We start from the raw sequence: 27,225 nt of genomic DNA, 5'->3' as shown, positions 1-27,225 counted from the left end.
AAAAAGTCAGGTAGAATCTGTTTGGTGCTGCCGTGCTATGGGAGTGCCGTTTGGGCTCCCTCAGAGAGCCGCTGTCACCTTCGGGGATCTCCTTTGCTGCCTTGGTGAGTGATTTAATTTTTTGTCGGTTCTTGGGCTATGGTGGCGGAAGTTGTAAAAAGGTGTTCCCGCTGCGGGTCCCGCTGTCCTGCTGCAGGAGCATGCATTGCTTAATGTTTTAATGGTCTCAGCGGTGCCGGTGGGGCGCTTGGAGCCGAGGGAGAGCCTTCCCGAGTGACGGAGATGGACGCGTGCCATTACAGCAGTGGCTGAAGTGGCTGAGGATCCCACGCCTTTTTTGGGGAACTCTCATGCACTTCTGGTTCGGTGAACTGGATTGGAATCTGGTTGACTGACAGGTGGCAGAGGGTGGTGGTGGTAAATAAATCCGCTCGGAGGAAGGGAAGGTGAGCAGTGGAGTGCCTCTGGTTAGTGCTGGGGCCAGTTCTGTTTAGTATATGTGCGAGAGACATTGCTGAAGGGTTAGAGGGAAACGTTTGCCTTTTTGCGGCTGACACAAAGATACCCCGGAGGGAGTAGAAACCATGAAAAGAGATCTCCAAAAATTAGAAGAATAGTCAAAGGTCTAGCAGTTAAAATTTAATGCCAATAAGTGCAGAGTGATGCACTTGGATGCAAAAATACAAAAGAGATGCCCCAGATTGGAGGGGACAGATTGGTAAGCTTGGCTCAGGAGGGGGACCTTGGGGCGATGGTGTCAAGGATCTCAAGATAAGAAAAACAATGTAATAAGGAGGTGGCTGCAGCCAGAAGGATGCTAGGCTGCATAGAGAGGGGTATAACTAGCAGAAGAAAGGAGATGTTGATGCCCCTGTGCAAGTCATTGGTGAGGCCCCAGTTGGAGTATTGTGTTCAGTTTTTGAGGCCGTATCTTGCTAAAGATGTAAAAAGACTTGAAGTAGTTCAAAGAAAAAATGATGAAAATGTTATGGTGTTTGCGTAATGAGACTTGCTGACTTGAACATGTATACACTGGAGGAATGGAGAAACGTGTGATATGATACAGACATTCAAATATTTGAAAGGTATTAATCCCAAACAAACCTTTTCCAGAGACAGGAAGGTGGTAGAACCTAGAGGACATGAATTGAGGTTGAAGGGGAGCTGATTTGAGAATAATGTCAGGAAATATTTTTTCACTGAGAAGGGTGGTAGATACCTGGAATGCCCTCCCGCGACAGGTGGTGCAGATAAAAACGGTAATGGAATTTAAAAATGCATGGGATAAACACGTCCTGTTTAGAAGGAATGGATCCAAAGAAGCTTGGTGGAGATTAGGTGGTAACACCGATAATTGGGAAGCAAAAGCCAGTGCTGGGCAGACTTCTACCGACTGTGCCCTGAAAATGGCAAGAACAAATCAAGATCAGGTAGGCATATGAAGTATCATCACATCTTATATAATGAGTTTATCTTGGGAAGACTGGATGGACTGTACAGGCCTTTATCTGCCATCATCTACTATGTTACTGACTGGTGCTGTTAGTACCACAACAGCTGCTACCGCGTTCATTCTTTTCGATAAGTGAAAGGAGGAGGAAGTAGAGGTCTGTTATTTTGTTTTCATATGTGGTCGTGAGTTTTTAAGCGTTTAAAATGTGGCCATATTGGATAAAAATTTGGGAAGCACTAAATTAAAGATTGCTCTTCTTCACTCGCCCAGTTGACTTCTTTTCTCCTTTATAGCTTTGCAAATTTCTGCAGAAGTTAAGCTACATAAATGGTGAGATGTCGGGTTGTATTATTTTGTCTGATTCAAACTACAGTACTTCAGGTTAGGTTTAACTGAGGTTTGAGAATAGAGAGTTGCACTGGGACAGAAATCTTACCCATCCCCGCCCGTCCCTGCTGGAATCTTACCCATCCCCACCCATCCCCGCAAAAATTTAAACCATCCCAACCCGTCCCCGCAAGAATTTAACCCATCCCCACCCATCCCCGTAAGAATTTAGCCCATCCCCACCCATCCCCATAAGAATTTAATAGTACATAAAAGAAAGTTCCAGTCAGCTCCCTCAGTCTCTCTCTGGATTTGAGCCACAGCACTGTAGGCAAGGAAGGAACGGAAGTTGAAACTTGGAACACTCTGGTGCGCACATGTAAGATTTGTCTCTGATTCACTGGCAGTGTGTGCTGAGAGGTCGCCACATGCACGCGCCAGTAGGTCAGGTGACATCTGATTCTCGTGCCTGTGTCAGAGCTGAGGTCTGTGCACCAGCCTGGGAGCAAAGAGGATTAATAGTAACATAGTAAGTGACAGCAAATAGACCTGAATGGTCCATCCACTCTGCCCAATAGTCACACTCATGATCAATTCATCATTAAATCAACGAGTGTGATATTATATACTTGATTATGGTCTTTCTTTCGTGTTTCTGGAACAAAGACCACAGAAGTCTATCTGGCCCCAACCTTATGTTCCAACTGCTGGAGTTGCCATCGAAGCCCACTCCAGCCTATTCATGTTCTCATTTGTGGGACACAGACCATAAAAGTCTGTCCAGCACTGTCCTCATGTTCCAGCCACTGAAGTTGCTGCCTAAGCCCTTTCCAGCCCATCCTACACCAGATTGCCATGTATGAGACACAGACCATACAAGTCTGCCAGGTATCAGCTCTAGTTCATCACAGCCAGAGTCGCCATCTAAGTGTCACTTGACATATCCACACACATGCAGTCATTTAAGGTTAGCACGCCTTTTTGAATTCCGTCATCATTTGTGACTCTACCATCTCCTTAATGGAAGACTTTCCACATTTATGCTATTAAAGCAAGGAAGAAGAGGAGGAGGAGGAGGAGACAGCACTCAAATTGGTATTCGGTAGATGAGAGGCTGGTGCAGGTGCAGCTTACACTTCCACGGGAAGCCCACAGAACTGGTTCCATCCCCGCGGGAACCCCACAGGAACTGCCTCCGTCCCCACGGGAACCCCGCAGAACTGCTTCCATCCCCGCGGGAACCCCGCAGGAACTGCCTCCGGGGACGGAAGCCGTGCAGCTCTCTATTTGAGAAGCAGTATATAGATGTCTTCATTCTTTTCCTCATTCTGTTACTGCACCTCAAATATTGTGTTCAATTCTGGTTATCGCATCTCAAAAAAGATACAGTGGAATTAGAAAAGGTGCAGAGAAAGGCGAAAAAAAATGATATAGGGGATGGGACGACTTCCCTATGAGGAAATGCTAAAGCGGCTAGGGTTCTTCAGCTTGGAGAAAATACGACTGAGGGGAGATATGATAGAGGTCTATAAAATTAACAAGTGGAGTGGAAAGGGTAGACATGAAGCGTCTATTTTTCCAAAAATACTAGGACTAGGGGGGCATTCAATGAAGCTACAAAGTAGTAAATTTAAAATGAATCGGAGAAAATCTTTCTTCACTCAACGAGTAACTAAACTCAAATTCGTTGCCAGAGAATGTGGTAAAGGCGGCTAGCTTAGCGGAGTTTTAAAAAGGTTTGGATGGCTTCCTAAAGGAGAAGTCCATAGACCATTATTAAAATGGACTGGGGGAAAATCCACTGCGTATTTCTGGGATAAGCAGCATGAAATGCTTCGTACTTTTTTGGAATCTTACCAGATATTTGTGGCACTGTTGGAGACAGGATGCTGGGCTTGATGGACCTTTGGTCTGTCCCAGTATGGCAATACTTATGTACTTATGAGATATTTGCTTGACTCCAGGGGTATTCATGTCTATCCTACAGAGGTGTACTCTTCTGTGTGTGAATTTTTGAATAGTCCAGAATTCTGCAAAAATCATTTGACTAGGGTTTCTGATTGTTATAATGCAAGTAGAAACCTATGAAAAATTTGTGGAGGGGATGCTGAGGTCTCCACCAGTTTTTATTATTTCCCCCCCCCCCCCCCCCCCCCCCCATGGACTCTAGAAAATGGGATCCCTGGGCCTGCATTGACCATGTGATATAGCGATTTGCATGTACCTGTTTGTTGGTGCATATATAGTAGCTGCTATTGCAGCTGTCATGCAAACCTTTTTTTTTTTTTAATTTTTCTGGGAAAAAATTGCTTATTTAAAAAAAAATTCAAATGGTACTGTTAACAGTCTATTTAGTCTTTCAAAAGCGGAGATAGAGCAGCAGGAAGTAGCACATTCCTCATTAGCGTGTACATTTTTCAGAGGTTGCCACTTATTTATAAATGGGATACATATGCTGACTGTGACTGGCTTCTCCAAGCCGAGAGGGGATATCTAGGCCTTGCAGGATGGATATTGATAACGGCCTCTAGGACAGCAATTTTGGTATCAATAATGAATTTAACATTTTTGGTTTTGAGGTAAATACTGTTTTCCTCAAACTTTTTCAACACAACTATAGCTTTTACTTTATGTAAATATTATAACCATTTCTGCACATCATTGGGGAAATGCCTGAAGATTTGCGCTTGTACGAAACTTCTGTGTTATTTATGAGAGAGTAAGCTATGGAAAAATGTGACAGGAATTCTTCGAAATTCCTATCTGATTAGATGCTTAACAGTTCACCTAGTTGAATATGAAAGGGAAGAAATACCAGAGTAATTAAAACTGATGAGTAGGATGTGAGAAGTAAACACACTGGTTCATCTTGTTTTTAAATTTGGTATTGCTGTTTTGAGAAGTCATACATATATGTAAAGCATACAGAATTGTTGAGACCTGTGCATCATGCACGTTCCTACCTACCAGTGTGAATCAGAATCACTTTGATATAATTTTTAAAATTCAACAACTAGGGGAAAGCATGCAGAGAACTGCTCATGGAATTTTTTCCGAACTTCTGTGTGTCTATGATCAGAAGGGGAGAAGAGATGAGAGGGAAGGCAGTAAAGTGCAATTGTCATGTTACAGTGAACTAGCCGTTAAGCCCGTACCAACGGGCTAGTTTTTTTGTTTTCCTATGGCCTCTTCCCCCCCTCCCCCCCCCGTCCACCAACCCTGCTCTCTCCCCTGCCCTCCCCCCAGCGTCTGTTTCCCTCAGTTCCGCCCCCTCCTTCCCTCCCTGCTCCCTCCTACTCTGATTTGCACGCCCATGTCCAAGCCCTCCTCCCTATTGGGCTGTACTGCTGGTGGAGGCGGGGCTTGGACTTCTACACACTCAGCGTTCTGACTCTACTGCGCATTTGCAGGTGAGTCGGTCACTTGCCGTTTATATGTTTGATGTGTGCTTCGTTAGCTGGAACTGTTTTTCTCATAGAAATGTATTAGAGCATTTTTTTGCTGGGGTGTCTTCATTTTTCTCTCCCTCCCCCCCCTAACAAATGTAAAAATGTCACTTGTAAAGAACAAGAACGTTTCATAACTCACTTTTTCTCTCTTATAGTGAGTAGATCTGCTTCCCACAGCCTTCCCCTTGTGGATCCTACCCATGGTTTCTGCTACTAGTCACACTTGTATTAATATGGGGGCAGGTTCCCTCACATAGGAGGGAGAGGAAGAGGGATTGTAGTTATGCAGAAAGAGGTTTTAAACTTTGAAAAATGTCAACATACCTTAGCCATCTTATAGCTTGATGTTAATGTACTAAAGACTAAAGCGGCTGGGGCTCTTCAGCTTGGAGAAAAGACGGCTGAGGGGAGATATGATAGAGGTCTATAAAATAACGAGTGGAGTGGAATGGGTAGACGTGAAGACACTTTCTAAAATTTTTCTTCACTCAACGTGTAATTCAACTCTGGAATTCGTTGCCAGAAAATGTGGTAAAGGCTGTTAGCTTAGCAGAGTTTAAAAAAAGGTTTGGGCGGCTTCCTAAAGGAAAAGTCTGTAGACCATTATTAAATTGGACTTGGGGAAAATATTTCTGGGATAAGCAGCATAAAATATTTTGTACTTTTTTGGGGATCTTGCCAGGTATTTGAGACCTGGATTGGCCACTGTTGGAAACAGGATGCTGGGCTTGATGGACCTTTGGTCTGTCCCAGTATGGCAATACTTGTGTACTTATGTACTATTCCTTAACATATCTCTGGACTGGCCCAGAAATGACTGATGATTGTGCATGCCTTCCAGCAGGTGGAGACTCAGAACTCTCATTCTTACCTGAGCCTATAATATCCATGCCCAGCCTCAGGTTGAATCAGTATTCTTAGGTGTGGTGATCCCTTCAGTCTCAGTATTTTCTTATTATTTGTTCTTATTTCTTCTTCTTTACTTTCTATTTGAAAAAAAAAAAAGGCTGTCCTTTCAGTGCTGTTAGCTTGCTGGCAGAGGCTGAGGCCTGTGGGGGTTCTCTAGTGCCTGGGGGGGTGCTACACTCGGGTGGCTGTCCCTCCCCCCCTTACACCCCTTGTAGTCCTTAGCAGTCCTGGAGGGCTAGCTGGCTTTTCTTTGGACTTGGTGCCTTTTGAGGAAAGGATGTTTGAGTGCTGAGGGGAGACAGCTACTTCTTTTATTGGGAAAAAAATAGTTAAAAAAAAAAAGAAAGGCAAACCAAAGGGGTTTCCTGCCTTTGGTTACTTGTTACTGCCGGTTCAGCTCCCTTACCGGTTTGCAGTGGCTGTCTCTCCATTGAGTCTTGGCGTGCTTTGTTCTGCTTGGAGGGCCATGAGCAAGAAGTTGAAGCGCTGCGCTGTTCATCAGTGACAGGGTGTCTGCTGCTGGTGTTTGCAAATATAGCACATGCTCTGGAACAATTGGTTTTAGCGTGCTCAGGGAGTGCTAGTGGAGCCACGGCTCAGAGTGGAGAGTCTGGTGCCAGCAGACTGGCGGTCCCTGTTTTGGTGGGAACTGCTGCCATTTTGGATCCTCAGTCTGCAGAGTTAGAGTTGTCCCTGTGGTTCATGCTGCTTGCTTCTCCTTCAGCACCTTCTTCAACGATTCATGGGGGAATTCCAGAAGGGGGGTTTCCCCCAAGAGTTTGTATTAGCTATGCATAAAGCTTTTTCTTTTGAAGCAGTCGGCACCGCTTTCAGATGTCATCCCGGGACCCTCCAGGGGGTCACAACCTTCTTTAAGCGCCCTAAGGTGCTTTGGGATGATGAGGTAGAAAATGGAGCTTCTGGAGATTGCGTAGACTCTGACCATTTTCTCCATGGTGAGAAGGATGAGCTCTGGGAGGACAGAGAGCCCATCCTCTAATCCCGGTAGGAGTTCATCTAACAGAGTTTTATTGGAGATGGGTTCAGATAACTTTGGATCAGTGGGTCCTTGACATTATTCACAACGGGTATGCCTTACAGTTCGTTCATTCCCATCCGGATGCCTTTCTGGAGTCTCCCTGTCATTCCTACTTAAAGATGGCGGTGGTCAGGGATACTCTTGCAAGACTTTTGAGTCTAAGGGTGGTTTGCACGGTTCTCTGGGAAGAGATGGGCACGAGGCTTCATTCAATCTATTTTGTAGTACCCAAGAAAGACAAAACTTTTCGCCTCATGTTAGATCTCAAAGGCATAAATAGAGTTTTCAAGGCCTCATGCTTTCATATGGAGACTCTTCGATCTGTCATTGTTGTGGTGCATTCAGGAGAATTTCTAACAGTGTTGGACTTGACCGAAGCTTATGTTCACATTCCAGTTCTTTGACAGCATCAGAGATTTCTTTGTTTTGCAGTGTCGGGGCACCATTATCAGTTCTGTGCCATGCCTTTTGGGCTAATGATGGCCCCTCAAACCTTTACCAGGGTAATGGTTGTGGTTGCGTCAGATGATTGGCTGATTAGAGCGACGTCATCAGGAAAGCCTTCAGTCGTTCAGTTTCTGGAATCTCTTGGTTGGGTAGTGAATCCCCTCAAAACTCGATTGACCCTTTCTCAGATTCTGGACTACCTCGGGGGTCTTGTTCAGCACCCTTCTGGGTGTGTGTTTCTTCCTGTTACCTAGATTCACAAGTTGCAGGATCAGATTTGCCGCCTCCTTCGCCTTCCGGTTCCTCGGGCCAGAAATTACCTTCATGTTCTTGGCTCCATGGCAGCGACTATAGAGGTGGTGCCATTGGTCAAGGCTCATATGCGTCCTCTGCAATGGTCTCTACTCTCTGTAATGGTCTCTACTGTCCTGCTGGAGTCTTCAGTTGGATTCTTTGGCGGATAGGTTGCCGCTCCAAGCACAAGCACACTCGAGTCTCCATTGGTGGCTTCTTACTCCCAATCTCTCCAAGGGAGTCCCATTGGATCCCCCTCAGTGGATGATAGTAACCGCTGGGGCGCCCATTGTCGGGAGGGGGAGGGGGCAATTTGCGTTGGGCCTCTGGTCCCAGGATGAAACATCCTATCCCATCAATTTGTTGGAGCCCTGGGCGATATGATTGGCCCTTCTAGCCTTTCACAGTCTGTAGGTAAAGCAGTTGGGGTTCTTTCCGACAACGCAACAGCAGTGGCGTACGTCAGTCGTCAAGGCGGCACAAGAAGTTACCACCTGTCAAAGGAAATTGTGCTTCTCATGAGTTGGGCAGAGGATCATCTCTTAGAGCTGTCCACAGCTCATGTAGCCGGGTCGTTAAATGTGCAGGTCGACTTTCTCAGTCATCAGACTCTGGACCTGGCGGAATGGGCCCTGGGTCCATAGTCCTGCGTGGGAGTGAACTAGTAATGGGTCTCATGGCGACAAGGAGAAAAGATTGTAAATCGGAGGGCATCGATGCTCTGATTCAGCCGTGGCTGGGGAATCTCCTCTATGTGTTTCTTCCTTGGCCTCTGCTGAGTCATGTCAGTAAGCAAATTGAGAGGCACAGGGGGGCTGGTGGTGCTCATAGCTCTGGATTGGCCAAGAAGACCATGGTATGCCGATCTGGTTTGACTAGTGGCAGATTCCCCTCTGAAACTGCCAGACTTGACAGATCTACTGAGGCAGGGCCCGCATTCCATGCTAGATACTTCTCAGTTTTGTCTTATGGCTTGGCTCTTGAGAGGGCTCAGTTAAGAAGGCGAGGGTATTCTGCAAAAGTCATTGTTACTGTTCAAAAATCTTGCTGCACCTCAACGTCTCTCGCTTATGTTTGTGTTTGCACATTTTGGAGGCCTGGTGTGTGGATCGTAGTATTTGGGCTTTTCGTGCTTCCATTGCTCAAATTCTGGATTTCTTGCAAGACTACTTTGATAAAGGTCTGGCTCTGGCTTCTCTCAATTTCAAATGGAGGCCTTTGCTTGTTTACGAGGACAAGCTAAAGGCAGGTCCTTAGCAACTATTCCCGATATTGTCAGGTTCCTCAGGGGTGTTAGTCTTCTGCGACTGCTGAGTTGTGTGCCTTGGGATCTGAATCTGGTTCTCTTGGCCTTGATTCATCCTCCGTTTGAGCCTAATGTAACTTCTCTCAAGGATTTGTTTCTAAAAACTGTGTTCTTGGTCGCAATGTCTTCGGCCCGATGGGTGTCAGAATTACAGGCTCTCTCATGTAGGCTGCCTTTCATGTATTTTTCCAAAGAGCGGGTAGTTCTGTGGCCTGTTCCTTCCTTTCTGCCTGTCGTCTTTTCATTTGAACCAGACAGTCGTGTTACAAATCTTCAGGCTTGGAGGAGCAACGTTGTCTTTGGAAGTTAGATGTGCACAGAGTTTTGAAGGAGTATCTGCATAGGACGGAAGACTTGTGGCGGTCAGACCATCTTTTCATTCTCATGGGTGGTTGTCAGGCCTTGCAGCTTCTAAAACTACAAGATGGATTAAGGAAACTATTGCTTCTGCCTATCTTTCAGGCAGAGGACCATGTGCCAACATTTTCCAGCTCTGTGGTATATATTTATTTCTTCTTCAAGACTGTTTTGTTGTAAAAGGCATATTTTTTTTTTGTGTGTGGGGTAATCTCTGTCTCCCCACTCTTATTGTATATAGATGAGTCCCTGGAATAATGATGGCTAAGGGAAAGCAGCAGTAGAACAGTTGGACCTGAATGACATTTATGTTCATACAAAGTTAATTATTTTCAGTGGAAATTAAATGTTAGATCTATTCTTACTGTATACCGCCTTGAGTGAACTCCTTCAAAAAGGCGGTAAATAAATCCAAATAAATAAAGCAATGAATAAGAAAACTGTATGGTTCAGTCAGTAGTTTCACAGTAGCATTAACAACAACAAAAAAATGAAATAAACATCAGAAAGATGAAAAAGGCAGCCCATCATGGATAGGGAATTATTTACAATCCATGTATGTGTGTTTGTGCCTGAGTGTGCTCAGCATGTTTTGTATCTGGGAAGATTTAATTTTGGGGAGTGAGGCAGTTTGCAGTGTGTTGAGGGAATTAAGATGTAGTTTAAAGGGATGGTGGAGTAATTTTGGGAGCATTGGAGCAGTTGTAGAAGGTTAATTGTTATAAAGGATTTATAATTAGTGGTAGGGCAATCTGTCTCCAGTTTGAAACATATAAAAACCATAAGACCATAGTGATTCTGTGCAGAACCAGTTGTCTTGTCAAGATCACCTCAAGAGCAAACCAGAAAATCCTTTATGAAGTCACAAAGAGTCACAGGCTAACTTCTAAAGATCTGCAGGCCTTTCTTGGTTGATTGCATGAACTCTCATATCAGTTGTACCATTAGGGAAAAAAAATGAATGGGAATTGTTCATTTCTCTCTAAAAAGAACATTGCTGCCCACCTCATTTGGATGGCCAAGAAGACTTGAGGAAGAATGTTCTCTGGACAGATGAATCAAAGATTGAAACTTAAGTCACCATTAAAAAAAAAAAAAATTGGTTTAACCAAACATTGCATTCTAAAGCAAAAACGTCATATTTATGAGCCATGAATTGGTTTGATTGGCTTTTTCCAAAGAAGTGGTACATAAAGTTTTTATAAATGAATTCCTACTGTCAAGTGAGGTGGTGGAGGTATCCGATATTGAGCTTCTTTGCTGAAGTCAGACCTTGGACCTCTTTGGCACAGAATGAAGGGGAGTCAGGACCTCTGCCTGCCCAAGCAGAAAAAGTCTTAACGCAGCCATGTGTCAGACTGCTGGGGAAAGATGTGGTCATCTTTGATTCCTCTCTCTCCTTCTCTGCGCATATCCAGCAGATAGCCAAGACCTGTCGCTTCTTCCTCTTTAACATCAGCAAAATTCGCCCTTTCCTCTCTGAACACACCACCCGAACTCTCGTCCACGCTCTCATTACCTCTCGCCTGGACTACTGCAACTTACTCCTCACCGGCCTCCCACTTAGCCATCTGTCCCCCCTTCAGTCTGTTCAGAACTCTGCTGCACGTCTCATATTCCGCCAGAACCGATATACTCATATCACCCCTCTCCTCAGGTCACTTCACTGGCTTCCGATCAGATACCGCATTCAATTCAAGCTTCTCCTTCTTACCTACAAATGCACTCAGTCTGCTGCCCCTCACTACCTCTCTACCCTCATCTCCCCTTACGTTCCCGCCCGTAACCTCCGTTCACAGGATAAATCCCTCCTCTCAGTACCCTTCTCCACCACCGCCAACTCCAGGCTCCGCTCATTCTGCCTCGCCTCACCCTACGCTTGGAACAACCTTCCTGAACCCTTACGCCAAGCCCCCTCCCTGCCCGTCTTCAAGTCTTTGCTTAAAGCCCGCCTCTTCAATGCTGCGTTCGGCACCTAACCCTTACCGTTCAGTGAATCCAGAATGCCCCAATTTGACTGCCCCTATCGGACCGACCGTTCACTTGTCTATTAGATTGTAAGCTCTTTGAGCAGGGACTGTCTCTCTTTGTTAAATTGTACAGCGCTGCGTAACCCTAGTAGCGCTCTAGAAATGTTAAGTAGTAGTAGTAGTAGTAGTACTGATGCACATCAGTGGCATGCTCAGTCAGCAGTGAGGGTGTGGCTGGCAGGAAGCCTATGATACTAAGAGAGGAGGTACAGGAGCTTCTAGAAATGTAGGTTGAAGATGACATAAGTGACAAGGAAATGTGGGAAGGGAGGAGGCAAGGAGGGGGAAAGCAAGGGATGACAGGGAGACATGGTACATCAGGGAAAAGTAGGGGGAAAGCAAGGAATGACAACAGGGAGACATGGTACATCGGGGAAAAGTAGGGGGAAAGCAAGGGAGACATGGTACATCGGGGAATAGTGAGCACAAGAAGGGCCAGGGGGGACCCTCGCTGTAACACCACAGTCATGTATATCGGCTCACACATTTGACACATGAATTTCCCTCGTCCATATGATCACACTACCACCTTACTTGTTATCTATTTTCCCCATCACTTTGGTTTTCCTTCTAGTTTTGTATTTTGAAAATTTTCATAATTCTTTCAGAGCAAACAAAAAAACAAATCCATACTTTTTGTTTACTGCAGTAATTTTATTTTATTTTATTTTTGTTACATTTGTACCCCGTGCTTTCCCATTCATGGCAGGCTCAATGCGGCTTACATGGGGCAATGGAGGGTTAAGTGACTTGCCCAGAGTCACAAGGAGCTGCCTGTGCCTGAAGTGGGAATCAAACTCAGTTCCTCAGTTCCCCAGGACCAAAGTCGACCACCCTAACCACTAGGCCACTCCTCTCCTATCATTGTCTATTTGGTTTTATCTATTTGCTGTTTTGATTTAAAAAAAATTAAACCTGAACTCTCTAATAGCGTTATGTAGATTTTAAGCATAAAAGACAACTTCTTCTCTTGTTAGAAGCTGAGTTTAATTTTGTGGCTGCCAGAAACTGAAAAAAGAAAGATGTAACTATTTGTGGTTTCTGTATTAAGGAACTAACTTTTGATTAGCATCCTGTTTGGTTTATTAAAATAGGGGAAGAAAACAATAGGCTTTTATTGGAAGTGTGAGGGATGTAAAATGTTACTATAGTAGAAATAAAAGTTAAAAAAAAAAATATATATATATGGATGCCAGATATCCACCCAAGAATCTGGACCTTCAAAAATTGCGTTTTCCAGACTGCCTGAGAATCTGGACTCCCTCCCCCGTCTCCCCCCCCCCCCCCCACAGTACAGTGTCTCTCCCACTCTTGTACTCTTCCAGGCCCCCCAAAACCCCCCCTTGTGGCTATGCCTCCCCTCCCCCCACGTGGTCCAGTATATTTTCCCCCACTCCTGGCCTTGACTGCTTGCTTTCTCTCACCTGTCCTGAAGTCTTAATAATGGTCTGTGGACTTTTCCTTTAGGAAGCCGTCCAAACCTTTTTAAAACTCCGCTAAGCTAACCGCCTTTACCATATTCTCTGGCAACGAATTTGAGTTTAATTACACGTTGGGTGAAGAAAAGTTTTCTCAGATTCGTTTTAAATTTACTACATTGTAGCTTCATCGCATGCCCCTAGTCCTAGTATTTTTGGAAAGCTTGAACAGATGCTTCACATCTACCCATTCAACTCCACTCATTATTTTATAGACGTCTATCATATCTCCCCTCAGCCACCTTTTCTCCAAGCTGAAGAGCCCTAGCCGCTTTAGCCTTTCCTCATAGGGAAGTCGTCCCATCCCCTTTATCATTTTCATCGCCCTTCTCTGCACCTTTTCTAATTCCACTATATCTTTTTTGAGATGCGGCAATCAGAATTGAACACAATATTCGAGGTGCGGTCGCACCATGGAGCGATACAAAGGCATTATAACATTCTCATTTTTGTTTCCCATTCCTTTCCTAATAATACCTAACATTCTATTTGCTTTCTTAGCCGCAGCAGCACACTGAGCAGAAGGTTTCAACGTATCATCAACGATGATACCAAAATCCCTTTCTTGGTCTGTGACTCCTAACGTGGAACCTTGCATGACGTAGCTATAATTCGGGTTCCTCTTTCCTACATGCATCGCTTTGCACTTGCTCACATTAAACGTCATTTTCCATTTAGACGCCCAGTCTCCCGTCTCGTAAGGTGCTCTTGTAATTTTCACAGTCCTCCTGCAATTTAACGACTTTGAATAACTTTGTGTCATCAGCAAATTTAATTACCTCACTAGTTACGCCCATCTGTAGGTCATTTATAAATATGTTAAAAAGCAGCGGTCCCAGCACAGAGCCCTGGGGAACCCCACTAACTACCCTTCTCCATTGAGAATACTGACCATTTAACCCTACTCTCTGTTTTCTATCTTTTAACCAGTTTTTTAATCCACAATAGAACACTACCTCCTATCCCATGACTCTCCAGTTTCCTCTGGAGTCGAGGTACTTTGTCAAACGCCTTCTGAAAATCCAGATGCACAATATCAACTGGCTCCCCTTTATCCACATGTTTGTTCACCCCTTCGAAGAAACTATGTATGACATGTTACGGATTATGACCTGCAGTATGTCTGTGGCTGTTACAGCATGTCAGTAACTCTGGTTGTTGCATTGGGCAGCGGATGCAGCGTCAGTCATATCTAGTTAAACATCCCTTTTGGGGCGTGGCTATTTAGAGAAGATCTCAGTAACTTGGTGAAAGAACTGAGGGAAACTAACCCATAGCGGTTGCCAGAAGATAAGCCAAAGGCCTCGGGTCATCCATTTTCAGGCGGCTCTCAATTTTGAGACAGCAGACTGTATTGGGCTGATCGGCAGCAATATGATCAGAAGTCCTGCTTTCAGGCATGCCAATCTTCCTTTCGTACGGACAGGAAGGTCCTCCTCTCAGTCAGAGTGCCTAATTCCTCCTGAGGTTCGCAGTGATGTGAGACTGCTCCATTCTTCTTTTCCTCAGATGAGAGGACATCTTCAGGAGTTTTGGGAGGTGTGGGCCAAAATCACATTAGATCAGTGGGTTCTGTATATTCTTATAGAAGGCTACAAGTTGGAGTTCTGCCCGGTTGCGCCACTGTTCTTAAGTAGAGGAGTGTGGTAGCCGTGTTAGTCCACTCTTAAGGTTATCAATAGAAATCAAACAAAATAAAACGTGGAAAAGAAAATAAGATGATACCTTTTTTATTGGACATAACTTAATACATTTCTTGATTAGCTTTCGAAGGTTGCCCTTCTTCGTCAGATTGGAAATAAGCAAATGTGCTAGCTGACAGTGTATATAAGTGAAAACATTCAAGCATTACTATGACAGTCTGACAGGGTGGGAAGATGGGGGTGGGTCGGAGGTATGCATGGGGACATCAAAGCATATCATTGATATTCTAACAGGATGGGTGTGGATAGGTGAGGGGTGGGGTGACACTGTTCTTGAAATCTCCTTGTCAAAAGGGAACCAAGGTGGTCAAGGTTCAAGTCACTGTAGATTCTTTGTTAATAACTCCACTTCATTGTCCCAAAGAAGGAAGTACCTTTCGACCGGTCTTGGATCTCAGTCTAAACCACTGCCTCCAAGTGTCTCGCTTTCACATGGAAACACTAAGAGCAGCCATAGTCTTGGTTCAAGTGGGAGAATTTTATGCCATTCTTGTTCTCAAGGAAGTGTACTTGCATATACCCGTATGACTGCTGCTTCAGAGGTTTCTATTTTTTGTGGTGCTGGTCCGTTACTTCCAGTTCAGGGTTTGCGTTTTTGTCTCACCATGGCTCCAAGAACATTTACCAAGGTTATGGTGGTGGTGGCTGCCTAGGGATCGGAGTTCACCCATATCTCAATGACTGGCTCATTCCTGTGCCAACCTATTTGGATAGCTGTGGCAGTGACAACGGACAGAGTTGTTCATCTTCTGCAGCCATTGGGTTGGGTGATCAATTTTGAGACAAGCAGATTAACTCCATAGTAGATGCTAGAATATCTGGGCATTCTGTTTGATTCAGTAAGGAAACAGGTCTTCCTCGTGGAACACAGGAGGTCGAAACTGGTTCAACAGATTCATCCTCTTCCTCAGTCAAGGCAGGCCCAGGTCTGGGACTAAGTCTAGGTTCTGGGGTCAATGATGACAGCGATGGAAGTGATTATCATGGGCAAGGGCTCATATGCGGCCATTATAGGAGTCTCTTCAGCCGCTGGTCTCCAGTGTCACAGAAGTATGACCTTCATCTTCCTTAGGCGCTGGTTGCCAGATGGAGTATGAAGGTGGTGGTTGTTGCACAGGAATTTGACCGCTGGATCGCCCTTTCCAATAACACAATGGGAGGTGGTGACAATGGATGCCAGCAAGTCGGATTGGGGAGCGCATTACAAGTTCATCTGGCATAGAGTACCAGGATGGAACAGGAGTATCAGTGGTCGATAAATTGCTTGGCGCTCAGGGCACTGTGGAATGCCTTATTTGACTTCACCCTCTCTGGCGGGGGGCCCTGGCCCGCGTTTTCTGCAACAATGTGATGATGGTGGCTTATATCATCAAGCAAGGCAGGACCCACAGTTGTCTGATGGTGGAGGCGGCATCCCTTGTGAGTTGGGCAGAGAAGAACTTTCTCCGCTTGTCAGTGGTTCGCATTGCTGGGTCCTTTAATGTGGAGGTGAACTTTCTCAGCAGGACCTGGGAGAATAGGAACTATCCAGCCAGGGTTTTCAGGTGATAGTGGACCGATGGGGCTTTCCGTTTCTGGACTTGATGGTGACAAAAAGGAATGCCAAAGTGCCTTAAGTTCTTCAGCAGTTGGAAAGACTCGGGCTCGATGCCCTATTGCAGCCCTGGCTGGAGACGCATCTACTGTATGTCTTCCATCCTTGGCCCATGGTAGGTTGTGTGTTGAGAAGGATCACATTGCACCAAGGTCGAGTAATTCTTGTAGCCCCAGATTGGCCGCTGAGGCCATAGTAGGTGGACCTGTTGGATGGGGATCCTCTCCTTTTTCCGTAGGTACATGACCTACTGAATCGTGGTCCGGTGCTCATGGAGGATCTGTGCTCCTTTGGTCTTGCAGCTTGGCCATCGAAAGGGTTGGTTGAGGTGAAGAGGTTTTTCTGATTCAGTTATTGCTACCTTGCTTTAGGCTCAGAAACGCTGTACATCCATGGTGTATGTGAGGGTGTGTAGGACATTTGGGGGCTGGTGTTCTGAGTGCAGACTTTCTTTCTAGTCTGCTCAGATTGTGCACATCTTAGTGTTTCTCCAGACAGGTCTTCAGAAAGAATCGATGTTGAGTTCTCTGAAAGTTCAGGTTGTGGCTTTGTCCTGTTTCAGGGGCTGACTGCAGAAGATGCCTTTTGCAGCTTACCTGGATATCGTTTGGTTCTTGTGGAGAGCGGACTGCTTGCAGCCTCCCTTTCTTATACCATATCAAGAGTGGGACCTTAATTTAGGCTGGGCTCTTCTGAGCTACTCTGGAAGTCCTCCATGAAAGATCTTATGCTAAAGACAGCATTTCTTTCATTGGCACTTAAGGTTTCATTGCTTCAGGCTCTCTGTCGGGATACCACCTTCCCTGCTGTTCGGGGCAGGGATCTCCCTGTGCATGGTTCCTTCCTTTCTTCTGAAAGTGGTATCAATATTTCATCTTAATCGGTGGAGCTTCCGCCCTTTCACAGAGAGTCCTAATTAGATATCTGGAAGTCATAAATGAGTTTCGCAGTTTGGACGGACTGTGCTTTTTGGTAAGCAGAGTGTCTTCCAAGCCTGGCTGAAGGAGATTATTGCGCCAGCTTATTTGCTTTTGGGGAAACAGGCTCCTCAGGCTTTGCAGGCTCATTCTATGAGGCATACAGCGACAATTTGGCTGGAGACTACTTTACTGTCTCTGGCAGATATTTCTGCTTTTATTTCAGTTCCATCATGTATAATCGTGTAGTAGATCAATTAAATACCAAGAATGGATTTTTAAGAGCCTAATATAAAAGTTTAATCCTACTTGTTTGCTGAGATTTAAAAGTTGCCAATTGTGAGTTTAAGCAATAACTAGTAATAGGATATTTTGACTGTGACCTTTTCAGAAAGGGATAGCTGTTACAATGCTAATGGCTTACCATATATTTCTAGTAAAGGTCTCAAAAGAAGTCTGACTAGTGGACTTAAGGTTATGTGGTGTATATCAATATTATAGACTACTGTAAATTGCTGTGTATATTACTTTATCTTTGCCTTATAGTGGCATGTCCAAAGCATGTTACAATAGAATGTGGCAACAGGGCATACAATATTGCAAAAATGCTGTATTGTCAAACGTAAGTTTGAAACTTATTCATATAAAACACGATCTATTAGAAAGGGGACAAGTGTGAATTATATGTTGATAGTTTAAGGTTGAATGAAACAAACTTGCTTATTTTTTGTTCTTTGTTTTTTTAAGACCATGTCTTCAGCTGTTGTTCAGATGTATGTAGGAGATCGCAACTCCCAGTGGTCAAAGAAAAATTGTGGAGTATCTTGCTTTGTGAAGGATAACCCGCAGAGATCGTACTTCATTAGAATATATGACATCAAAGTGAGTAACTTTTTATGTTAGCTTGTTTATTTCCTTTAATATGTCTTCACCTGATATGTTTTAGAGAAATATTTTAATATGACTCCAGATGACCAAACTCAAATGTTTATGCTTTATCTCCTGCCCATCCCCTTCAGAGGCTGGTACTGCTGCCTTCACAGTATTTTTAGTTCCAAAATCATTACCGGAGAGCATAGTGCTCAGGGTACCCACCTGGCTGCTAGCTTGGAGCTTGCTGTGCTATTGGTCAGTCCAGGGAGCTCGGGGGGGGGGGGGGGTGGGGGTTGAATAGAGAGGAGGGCCAACTAATCTGTGGCTCATCTTGCTTTCCTTCTCCTTCCAGTAACACCTTGGATGGTATTCCAGGTAGGTGCCTGTTTTCCCCCACTGAATACAAGGGCCCTCCTCACCTCTAACTGGCCAGAGGAGCAGATCTTTAGTTTCTTGCACGTTGTCACGGAGTCCCCTTCTGATTTTAAGAAAATTGGCTCTTTTTGGCTGCCACATTGTCTTAAAACATTGTGGAAGATCTTTGTATGGGAGAATTTTGCTTCTGTACATTGCTTAATTTTCTTGTGTTTGCTGTATAGTTGGTTACTGATTGTTTTATGTTTTGCAGGAGGGGAAATTATTGTGGGAACAGGAGATATACAAAAACTTTTTGTATAATAGTCCTAGAGTGTATTTCCATACCTTTGCTGGAGATGTAAGTATTCTTATTACAGGTCCATTTTTGTAGTGCTGCTGAGCTGTAGCTGCTTTTTAACATACACATCATCTTGATTTATCTTTACTTAATAGTATTGATCTATAATATGCTATGATTTTATTTTTCAAAATATAGCATTTTTGCATTTATAGTTGATGTTTTGATGCTAAATGAGATTTTTGATAACATAATGTAAATATGTGTAAGGACAAGGCAGGGTGAGAAGATGGATTTTGGGCCTAAATTAAACCATTCTACAATTTTAAAAAGAGAAGACCATTCAATGCGATCAAATGCTTTTTTTTGTGACCAGGTAGACAGCCACATACTAGTTTTTCTCGAGAAGCTGTATAGTTAAGGGAATAGAATAATCTAAGATCATCACTTATGACTCTTTTTTTTCATGAATCCTATTTGTTTAGGATGTAGAAGTGAATTTAAGACTTTATTATGGGCCCTGTTTACTAAGGTGCATTAGCATTTTTAACACGCCTACAATTAGCGCGCGTGCAAACTGTGTAGGTGCCTATAGGGGTATTGTAGGCACGTACACAGTTAATGCGCGTTAAAAAATGTTAATATGCCTATAACGCGGCTTAGTAAACAGGGCCCTAAGTCTGAATGCCATTGTTTTATTGAGAAGTTTGTAAACTAAATTAAGAAGGGAGGAGATAGGTCTATAGTTTGATGTAATGTATGGTCTCGTCCAGGTTTTGGAATAAGGGTTATAACAGTAGTAGCAAAATTGTGCAGATTGGATCACGATATGTAGAATTATAATAATGTAACAGAAGAGGTGAAAGTATAGATAGAGAACTTTTAAAAAATTCTGCTGTGTATCCATCTGAACCTGGTGTTTTATTTGCTACCATTTATTTAATAGTGATTCTAAGTTCTTTTCCAGTTATTGAAATTCCCAACATTTCTTGCTGTTGATCACCAAGAGAAGGATGATCTAAAGTTTTTAGGAAAGAGTCTATCTTAAGATTAGATTGAAAAAGACTATCAAAAAATAATAAAAGAATTTTCTATATCGAGAGCTTATTTGTGAGTTGATATTTTTAATGGAGAAAATTTGAGTCTTATTTCATTTACCTTTTAAGTATTTAGATGATAAACAACTAGCTTTGTTATCCCCAATGTATTTACCATATTTTTAAGTAAAGGGTTCTTGACTGGCCATTTTGCTAGCCAACTTATTATATTGATATTTAGTTGTAAATAGTTCTTTAAGTGTTGTTGGTGAAAAGGATGTTTGTTTAGCTTCTAGAAGTTTAATTTCATCTTCAAGATTATCAAGTTTTCTTTTCTTAGAAGTACAACTGATTATTTCTCCTCTAAGAGTAGTTTCAAATGTTTGAGGTGGTGGCACACACCTGTGCATCTTAAGAGGATATTTCCAGAGAGAGAGAGATGGAGGAGGAATGTTGCCCTGAGAGTCAATCGATGGGATGGGAGGAGGCAGAGAGAGAGAGGGGGGGGGGGGGGGGGGGGGAAAAAGCTGCTGAGGGGGGGGGCACAGAGAAGGAGGGGAAATACTGTTTTTTAGAATGTTCAGTGTTGTAATTCTGGCATGTGGAAGGAACAACTGTTATAAGTTGATGAAGTTGAAAAGTAAACAAATTCAATTAAAAATAAAAAGAATAGATACGCTTCAATGTTTGTGAATAATTTGGGCAATAGACCACGCTATCCCCAGTGTAGACACCCAAGTCTAGGTCATGTTTATGGACCTGTTGTAACCTTGCTGACCCAGAATGCTAGACATGTCTCATATTTGATTTAATACTTGGGCCTACCTTCCTCTACACCTCCCTTTTAAAAAGTTTAAGAAGGTCTGTTATTGAAACAAGTGCAGCATGAATATTCTCAAATCTTCTACCGTTTTCCGCTGTCTGAACCCCACTTATCACTTACAATGATCTCTTGTCATTGGAATTCTTCCTCCTGACTGACAAGTAGTACATGGTATGCATGGTTTGTGAAAACAAATTCCAAGTCCTAAACTATTATTACAAGTCTTTTTCAAATCATTTTCCTTTTCTTTTATTCCCCCTGTTGTCTTTATTAAAAATGTATGTAGTTCTATTGTATTGTATTCTTATGATTTATAGTCCACTAATCTCATCAATAGATTAACAAACCATATACATCTAACCAGATAAGACATTTACAACAATCGTAGATTGCAGTTTATGCATTTACATCATAATTAAAATAAGTTTTTAAAAACTTTTTGAAAAAGAAAATAAGATGAAATTAGTCTTAAATCCACTGAAGGATTATTCCTCTGCTTTAGTTCCATGATATCCAAAAGAATGATCAATTAACAATTTTAAACGAGCAGATTTTATTGAAGGAAAGCCAAGTTCCAACAAAGATTGTGACTAGGAATTTGTATGGTTAATTGGAAGTGAGAGAGAGTGAACCAAACCTTCTGGACCCATACCGTATAAAGTTTTATATACTAATATTACCAATTTAAAAACAACTCTCTCCTTAATAGAGAGCCAATGCAATTGTCACAAAAGCAGAGTAACCTGATCATATTTTTTAGCTCCAAAAATTAGATGAGCACTCTAGCCAACAGTTTTGCTGCAGTTCCACCATACAAAGAATTGCAATAATCTAATTGAGGTAAAATGATTGGCTGAACCACTACCCGAAAACTTTCGGAAGTTAAATATGAACTTCCATATCATCATGCTGATCAATCCATAGACTGGTGGGTTGTGTCCATCTACCAGCAGGTGGAGATAGAGAGCAATCCTTTTGCCTCCCTATATGTGGTCATGTGCTGACGGAAACTCCTCAGTATGTTCTCTATCTCAGCAGGTGGTGGTCACACACAGCAGCAGCTCTGGCTAGGTCTCTAAGCCTAATTCTTAGGTTTTGTTGAGTACCTGGGGTTGCGGGCTCTTCTTGAGCAAGTGCAAACCTGGTGGTGCCAGGTCCCTCCTTTTTCTCCCCCCTCCCGCTGGCTCTGTTAAAAAAAAAAAAAAAAAAAAAAAAAAATTTTTTTTGAACGTCCTTTAAGGGCATTTATTTCAACGTTTATATCGGCGTTTATTGCAGCTGCTCACTGGGACACCAGTTTGTTACAGCTCGGAGCGAGAAGCAGGTAATTTTTACCTTTTGTAGCGGGCAGGGGGTTCCCTGATCGGTCTCCACGTGGCTTATGGCGTCGAAGGGCGAGGGCACGAAGAATCGCTCCCCGGACTGCGTGTGCGCGTCTAGCGGGGGTTTCAAAGCCTGAATCGCCTTTTTTGGGCGTCAGTTTGGAGTCCGGTCAGTGTTCCGGTTCTTCCTCCGGTGCGGCGGTTTTTCCCGCCTTAAGCGCCCATCCCCCGCTGCTCGCCCCCCCCCCCCCCCCCCCATTTTGGCCGGCCACTCTGCTCGGACAGCTTCTTCTTGGGCCGCCCTCGAGGTGGGAGACGTTAATGCTATGGTCGCCCTTGGTTCGGGTGACGGCAAGAAAGCGGCAAAGTTAAGCGCCGTTCTTCCCGCGAGACTCCTTGGAGTTTCGTGCCAGACGCCATTTTGGATGTGCAGCATGTTTCTCCCCCGCTCTTGCGCGCGCCGGTTGAGGATGCGTCTAGGGCCATGGCCCAGGCTGCAGAAGTGCACAGTTTGGAGGGTTTCTCCCCTGAGTTCATTTTGCTGCTGCATCAGGCTTTTCTTATGCAAAACGCTGCCCCTCCTCCCCTGTTTGATAAAGGGGTTGAGGCCTCAGGAAGCAAACGCCCTCGGGTGGATTTCCAGGCCCTAGAGGACTCTGTCTCCTCTGATGTAGATGAGGGCAGCGTATCTGAGTTCTCCCAACGGTCCTTTGGGGATTCCTTGGAGGAGACGGATTCCCGCTCGGATGGAGCGGATGACCCCTCTGCAGCACGGATCTTTCGCTCAGAGGATTTGCCCAACCTGTTAGTGCAGGCCTAAAGTAGCACATATGAGTTATCTTGTTGGGCAGACTGGATGGACCGTGCAGATCTTTTTCTGCAGTCATCTACTATGTTACTATGTTGAGCATTTTGAAGATTTCCTCTCCGGAGGACGTCTCTCCCTCAGCCTCTGCTGGCTCTGCCATTATGCTGGGGATGAAGCGCCCGCCTAGAACCTTCCACGTGCATGAAGCCATGCACACCTTGATTTTGGCTCAATGGGATTTCCCAGATGCGAGTCTTAAAGTGGCTAGGGCTATGTCCCGCCTCTATCCTCGGCCTGAAGGTGAACAGGAGGCCTTTCTTTGGCCTACCGTGGATTCTTTAATCACTGTGGTCACTACGAAAACGGCGTTGCAGGTGGAAGGTGGCACGGCCCTAAAGGACGCCCAAGACAGGAGGCGGATTTAAAGTCGTCCTTCGAGGTGGCTGCTTTAAGTTTGCAGGCCTCAGTTTGCGGCTCCTATGTGGCCAGGGCGTGCCTGATGATTGTGCAGCGGGCTTCCTCCTCGGATCCTTCCTTGAGGGCTGATTGGCCGGCCCTGGAATTGGGCTTGGCCTACTTGGCAGACTTGCTGTATGATGTCTTGAGAGCCTCGGCTAAAGGTATGGCTCAGACAGTCTCTGCACGGCGCTGGCTTTGGCTGAAGCATTGGTCTGCTGACCACGCCTCTAAGTCTCGCCTGGCTAAGTTGCCTTTTAAAAGCAAGCTGCTCTTTGGGGTCGAGCTGGACAAGATTGTGACTGATCTCGGCACGTCTAAGGGCAAGAGGTTACCGGAGGTCAGGGCTCGGGCCAATGGTGCCCGCCCTGGTTCCTCCAAAGGACTGTTGCAGGAAGCCCGTCGGTATCGCCCGGGCAAGTCGGGCTCCTCTGCCCCCTCTTCCTTCAAGAGGAACTTCTCCCCCAAGCAGCATTCCTTTCGCAGAGACCGCCGTCCCGGAGGTGCGTCCTCCGGTCCTCCCCCAGGGTCTCGTACCCAATGACGGGGCCCTGGTCCATGGCCCAGAGCAGATTGGAGGACGCCTATCCTCGTTTCTGGATGAGTGAACCAGGGTAACTTCAGACGCTTGGGTGCTGGAAGTCATCAGAGACGGCTACAAGCTAGAGTTCTGCCGATCCTTAAGAGACGGGTTTGTGCACTCTCCCTGCAAGTCTCCGCTCAAAGCTGTGGCAGTGCAGCAGACTTTGGACAATCTGATCCGCCTGGGTGCGGTCGTTCTGGTGCCAGAAAATCAGCTTGGCAAGGGACGTTACTCCATTTACTTTGTGGTACCAAAGAAAGGAGGTTCTGTACGGCCTAACCTCGACCTCAAAGGGGTCAATCGGGCCTTGAAAGTTCGACACTTCCGAATGGAGACTCTCCGCTCTGTTATAGCGGCAGCGAAGGCAGGGGAGTTCCTGGCATCCTTGGACATCAAAGAAGCCTACTTGCATATTCCCATCTGGCCTCCTCATCAACGCTTTCTGCGTTTTGCAGTCCTGGGCCGACACTTCCAGTTCAGAGCCCTCCTGTTCGGGTTGGCTACTGCTCCGCGGACCTTCTCCAAAGTAATGGTGGTCATCGCGGCCTTCCTACGCAAGGAAGGAGTACAAGTCCATCCTTATCTGGACGACTGGTTGATCCAAGCCCCCTCTTATGCAGAGTGCGGCAGAGCTTCAGACCGGGTGATTGCTCTTTTGAGCTTCCTGGGGTGAATCATCAACTGGGAGAAAAGCCAGCTGCGCCCGACTCAGTCCCTGGAGTATCTGGGAGTTCGATTCGACACCCAAGTGGGCAGAGTGTTCTTGCCAGACAATCGGATTGTCAAGCTTCAGGCTCAGGTGGACCAGTTCCTAGTAGCCTCTCCTCTTCGGGCTTGGGACTATGTGCAGCTGTTGGGCTCTATGACGGCCACGATGGAAGTAGTGCCCTGGGCCAGGGCCCATATGAGACCTCTACAGCACTCTCTGCTGCAGCGCTGGACTCCAGTATCGGTGGATTACGCTGTGCGCCTTCCCTTGGATCCAGCGGTGCGCAAGGCGCTGAGCTGGTGGCTGAGGCCAGACAAGCTGTCCGCAGGAATGCCTCTTTTGACCCCGGAGTGGGTTGTCGTCACGATGGACGCCTCTTTGACGGGCTGGGGAGCCCACTGCTTGGGAAGGACAGCGCAGGGGCTCTGGTCTCCTGCAGAGGCAAAGTGGTCTATCAACCTCCTGGAACTCAGAGCCATTCGGTTGGCGCTTTTGGAGTTCATCCCGGTACTGGCGTTGAAGCCAGTACGGGTCTTGTCGGACAATGCCACGGCTGTGGCCTATGTCAACCGCCAGGGAGGTACCAAGAGCGCCCCTCTAGCCAAGGAGGCCATGCATATATGCCAGTGGGCGGAAGCCAACCTGGAACAGCTGTCGGCGGCCCACATTGTGGGAGTCATGAATGTCAAGGCGGACTTTCTCAGTCGCCATACCTTGGATCCCGGAGAGTGGCAGTTATCGGTTCAGGCGTTCTTGGACATCACGAAGCGCTGGGGCCAGCCGAGCCTAGATCTGATGGCGTCATCGGCCAATTGCCAAGTGCCACGCTTTTCCAGCAGAGGACGGGTCCCTCGATCTCTGGGAGTAGATGCTCTTTTCCAACAGTGGCCGACACAGGAGCTTCTCTATGTGTTCCCGCCCTGGCCCATGTTGGGCAGGGTGCTAGACCGGGTGGCAAAGCATCCGGGCCGGATAATCCTGGTGGGTCCGGATTGGCCCAGACGTCCCTGGTATGCGGACTTGATCAGGCTCTCAGTGGACGGCCCTCTGCGGCTGCCAGCGGAGCGGGGCCTGTTGCATCAGGGTCCCGTGGTGATGGAGGATCCCTCCCCCTTTGGTCTTACGGCCTGGCTATTGAGCGGCAGTGTCTGAGGAAGAAGGGCTTCTCAGACAAGGTCATCGCCACTATGCTGAGAGCGAGGAAGCGCTCTACTTCTACTGCTTACGCCAGGGTTTGGCCTGCCTTTGCATCGTGGTGTGAGGCAGGCTCTCTTTCTCCCTTCACTGCTCCAATTTTGTCAGTGTTGGCGTTCCTGCAAGAAGGTCTGGAGAAAGGCCTGTCGCTCAGTTCCTTTAAAGTCCAGGTAGCGGCTCTGGCTTGCTTCAGGGGTCGCCTGAAGGGTGCTTCCCTGGCCTCGCAGCCAGATGTGGTGCGCTTTCTCAAGGGAGTTAATCACCTACGCCCTTCTCTGCATTCTGTGATGCCTACGTGGAATCTCAACCTGGTGCTAAGAGCCTTGCAGAAGCCGCCTTTTGAACCCTTGTCGAGGGCATCTCTGAAAGACCTGACGTTGAAAGCAGTCTTTTTGGTGGCTATCACTTCAGCCAGACGAGTTTCCGAGCTCCAGGCGCTATCATGTCGAGAGCCCTTCCTGCAGTTCACTGAGGCAGGAGTGTCTATTCGCACGGTGCTTTCCTTCCTGCCCAAGATTGTTTCTCGTTTCCATGTGAATCAGCAGCTCTGCCTACCCTCCTTTCGTAGGGAGGACTACCCAGAGGAGTACTCTGCTCTCAAATATCTAGATGTGAGACGAGTCATCATCAGATACTTGGAAGTAACCAATGATTTCCGGAAGTCGGATCATCTGTTCTGTTCGCAGGTCCTCGTAAGGGTCTGCAGCCATCCAAGCCTACAGTGGCACGATGGGTCAAGGAAACCATTGCAGCGGCTTATGTGGCCGCGGGGAAGGTGCTGCCTATCCAGCTGAAGGCTCACTCCACTAGAGCACAGGCGGCCTCGATGGCAGAGGCCGGGTCCGTCTCCTTGGAGGAGATTTGTAAGGCAGCAACTTGGGCATCGGCTCATACCTTCTCCAGTCATTACCGCTTGACTGTGGCTGCTCGGGCGGAGGCCCGGTTTGGAGCTTCAGTGTTGCGGTCAGGGATTTCTATGTCCCGCCCTGGGTGAGTACTGCTTCGGTACATCCCACCAGTCTATGGATTGATCAGCCTGATGATATGGAAGGTAAAATTATGTATCATACCTGATAATTTTCTTTCCATTAATCATAGCTGATCAATCCATAGCCCCTCCCAGATATCTGTACTGTTTATATTATGGTTGCATTTCAGGTTCAAGTTTAGTCTTCAGTTCCTGTTCAGGAGGTCTTCGTGTTCAAGTTTTTTTCGATTGAATTCTTCTGGAGTTGACGATTTTGTGTTACAGTGAGCTGCTGCATTCCTCTCCCCTCTGTTTTATGGGGCTGGATTGAGACCTAAATTCTGCCGGCACTCCCTCCCGCTTCGTGCGGCAGTAGGGCAGCCTTATATCCCTCCCGCTTCGGCGGTGTTTGGGTCAGCCAGCTCCTCCCACGGTTGCAGTCGCAGGATAAGCCAGATCCCCTTGCATCGGCGGGTGTGGTGTCCCTCCCCTGCT

The 27,225-nt window shown here is 45.9% G+C and overlaps 1 protein-coding gene across 1 annotated transcript in view; it reads left to right on the top strand.

The window, feature by feature from the left end:
- Positions 1-27,225, top strand: part of LOC115459040 (neural Wiskott-Aldrich syndrome protein-like) — a gene marked incomplete at its 3' end in the record, with an annotated part of 118,467 nt that overhangs the window by 19,954 nt on the left and 71,288 nt on the right. Inside the window, 2 exon segments of the mRNA XM_030188903.1 lie at positions 18,051-18,185; positions 18,805-18,891. Coding sequence (XP_030044763.1) covers positions 18,051-18,185; positions 18,805-18,891 — 222 coding nt within the window.

The sequence above is a fragment of the Microcaecilia unicolor genome, unplaced genomic scaffold, assembly GCF_901765095.1.
Source record: "Microcaecilia unicolor unplaced genomic scaffold, aMicUni1.1, whole genome shotgun sequence".
Lineage (NCBI taxonomy): Eukaryota > Metazoa > Chordata > Amphibia > Gymnophiona > Siphonopidae > Microcaecilia > Microcaecilia unicolor.
Note: the sequence above shows the minus strand (reverse complement) of the source record. Positions and strands in the feature narration are given on the sequence as shown.